Source organism: Cyprinodon variegatus, unplaced genomic scaffold, assembly GCF_000732505.1.
Source record: "Cyprinodon variegatus isolate N-32 unplaced genomic scaffold, C_variegatus-1.0 Scaffold504, whole genome shotgun sequence".
NCBI lineage: Eukaryota > Metazoa > Chordata > Actinopteri > Cyprinodontiformes > Cyprinodontidae > Cyprinodon > Cyprinodon variegatus.
The window spans coordinates 210,671-212,535 of NW_015150957.1; the positions used below are offsets into that span (position 1 = coordinate 210,671).

At 50.3% G+C, this 1,865-nt stretch overlaps 1 protein-coding gene across 1 annotated transcript in view; it reads right to left on the bottom strand.

Annotated features, from left to right (window-relative positions):
• epha4 (EPH receptor A4) overlaps window positions 1-1,865 on the bottom strand; it is an 80,338-nt gene that overhangs the window by 16,085 nt on the left and 62,388 nt on the right. The window contains 1 exon segment of the mRNA XM_015390559.1: window positions 1,262-1,373. Within this exon segment, the coding sequence (XP_015246045.1) occupies window positions 1,262-1,373 (112 nt within the window).

Below are 1,865 nucleotides of genomic sequence, written 5' to 3' on the forward strand. Positions count from 1 at the left end.
TGGGGTGGCCAGTGGGGTGGCCAGTGGGGTGGCCAGTGGGATGCCCAGTGGGATGGCCAGTGGGGTGGCCAGTGGGGTGGCCAGTGGGATGCCCAGTGGGATGGCCAGTGGGGTGGCCAGGGCATTGCGCCGTGTGGCTGTGGCCACCCTACTGGTGGCACCACTGGTATGAAATAAAAGCTAGTCTTTCAAAGTGATGTAGTGTCATTTTTTATCATATAAGTCAAGGGAAAAAAAATTATCCGATTTTGTAGAAAATAATCTGAAATGATTGAAAACATTCATTCATTCATCTGTTAAAGATGGGATTTTTAAATTACCAGTCAGTTACAGTAAAGACGTCCGAAACAACAGGTGAACCTGAACGTTTTTACAAGCTGATAATAATATTTATATCTAAACTGAGAGTTTTTAAATCAATCCAGAAGAAGAAGCTTTTTTTAAAGGCAGCCTGATACGTTCATATTGATGCAGAGATGAGTGTCCAACGGTTGATGGTAAACGGTAATTTCAGTCACTCTCTACAATCGCTTTCTGGCAGCAGCAGCAAAACAACAGCGGCCGTCACATGCATATAAAACAAGGCTGGGACAACCGCCTGCTGGGACGGAGAGAGAGGGAGTCACATGGAGAAAAACAGGAAAAACACACAACCAATGATTTAGTCTCCATAAGGTGCAGAAAACCATCAACTTCTCTTTTTTTTTTTGTCTAAATAAACCAGCAGAGAGAGAGGGAGCGTGGTTAACACCCTGAGGAGAGACGGCCCATCTGCATGTAATCCCATCTGCGTGACGGCGCTTTGTCCCTCTGCCTGGTTAGCGCCCTGAGATGAGGTCACTGCAGATCCACCTGATGCCTCTCCTCCATCTCGCTCTGGATTCTGGCTCCTTCTTTCCCCGCTCATCCCGCTGCCTCGCCTCACGCTCCTCTTTTTTTCTTTTCTCACTTCCCTCTTTCTTTAAAACGGCGGCCGGAAAAGCAGCAGGAGAAAAAAAAATAACCGGCAGCCGTGATTACCACAGCTAGGAGGGGGGGGAGGTGGAGGAGACAGGGAGCAAGGGGGTCGCTGATTGCATCTCTTCAGCTGTCGGAGCTGTCAATCACACCTCCGGTGCGGCGAGTCATCACTCATCCGACGTGAGCTGGTTGAACAAGCTGCCCGGGGGGGTGGGGGGGTCCTGACAGCTGCTTTTCCGACCCCTGAGGAAGACGTCCCTCAGCTGGACGGAAAAAGAGACAGGAAGCAGAAGGGACTCACCTGCGGCTGATGACAAAAGCACTGATGAGGATGATGAGGAGGACCACGCTGCCCACCACCGACACCAGCAGCACGGTGGAGTTGGCCCCGTCGCCTATGATGGGGGCCGGCACTGTGGGAAAAAAAAAAAAAAGAAGTAGAAAGTGAGAAAAGTCAACGTAGTTACGACCCGCTGTATTTCCACGCATCAAAGAGCCGCGGTGCTTTGTGCGTATTTGTCAAAGTAACTGATCTCCCTCCTACTTCCTCCCCATATGCCACCCCACCCCCCGCCTCCATTTTACAGTCCTGCCCCATAAAACCTGCAGGCTGCACGCTTGGCTGGGAGACAATGATGACCCATTAGGGTGTGCGCTTGACCGTGTCATCATCACGCACCGCAGTGGTTCTGCGTTACAAAGAGGACACATGGTTCCGCAGCCGACCTCCGTCCCTTTAATTTAATCTACAGCCTGTGAATCCCACAGCATGGATGTCAGAACATGATGGTTTAGCTCTGCTGACCGCAAACATCACAGCCACAGAAACAAAAGGCTCCCTTTGGTTTGAGAGCAGTTATACGGCACTAACCAGCGTTTTAAATCAGAAGCTTTTAATGGAAATC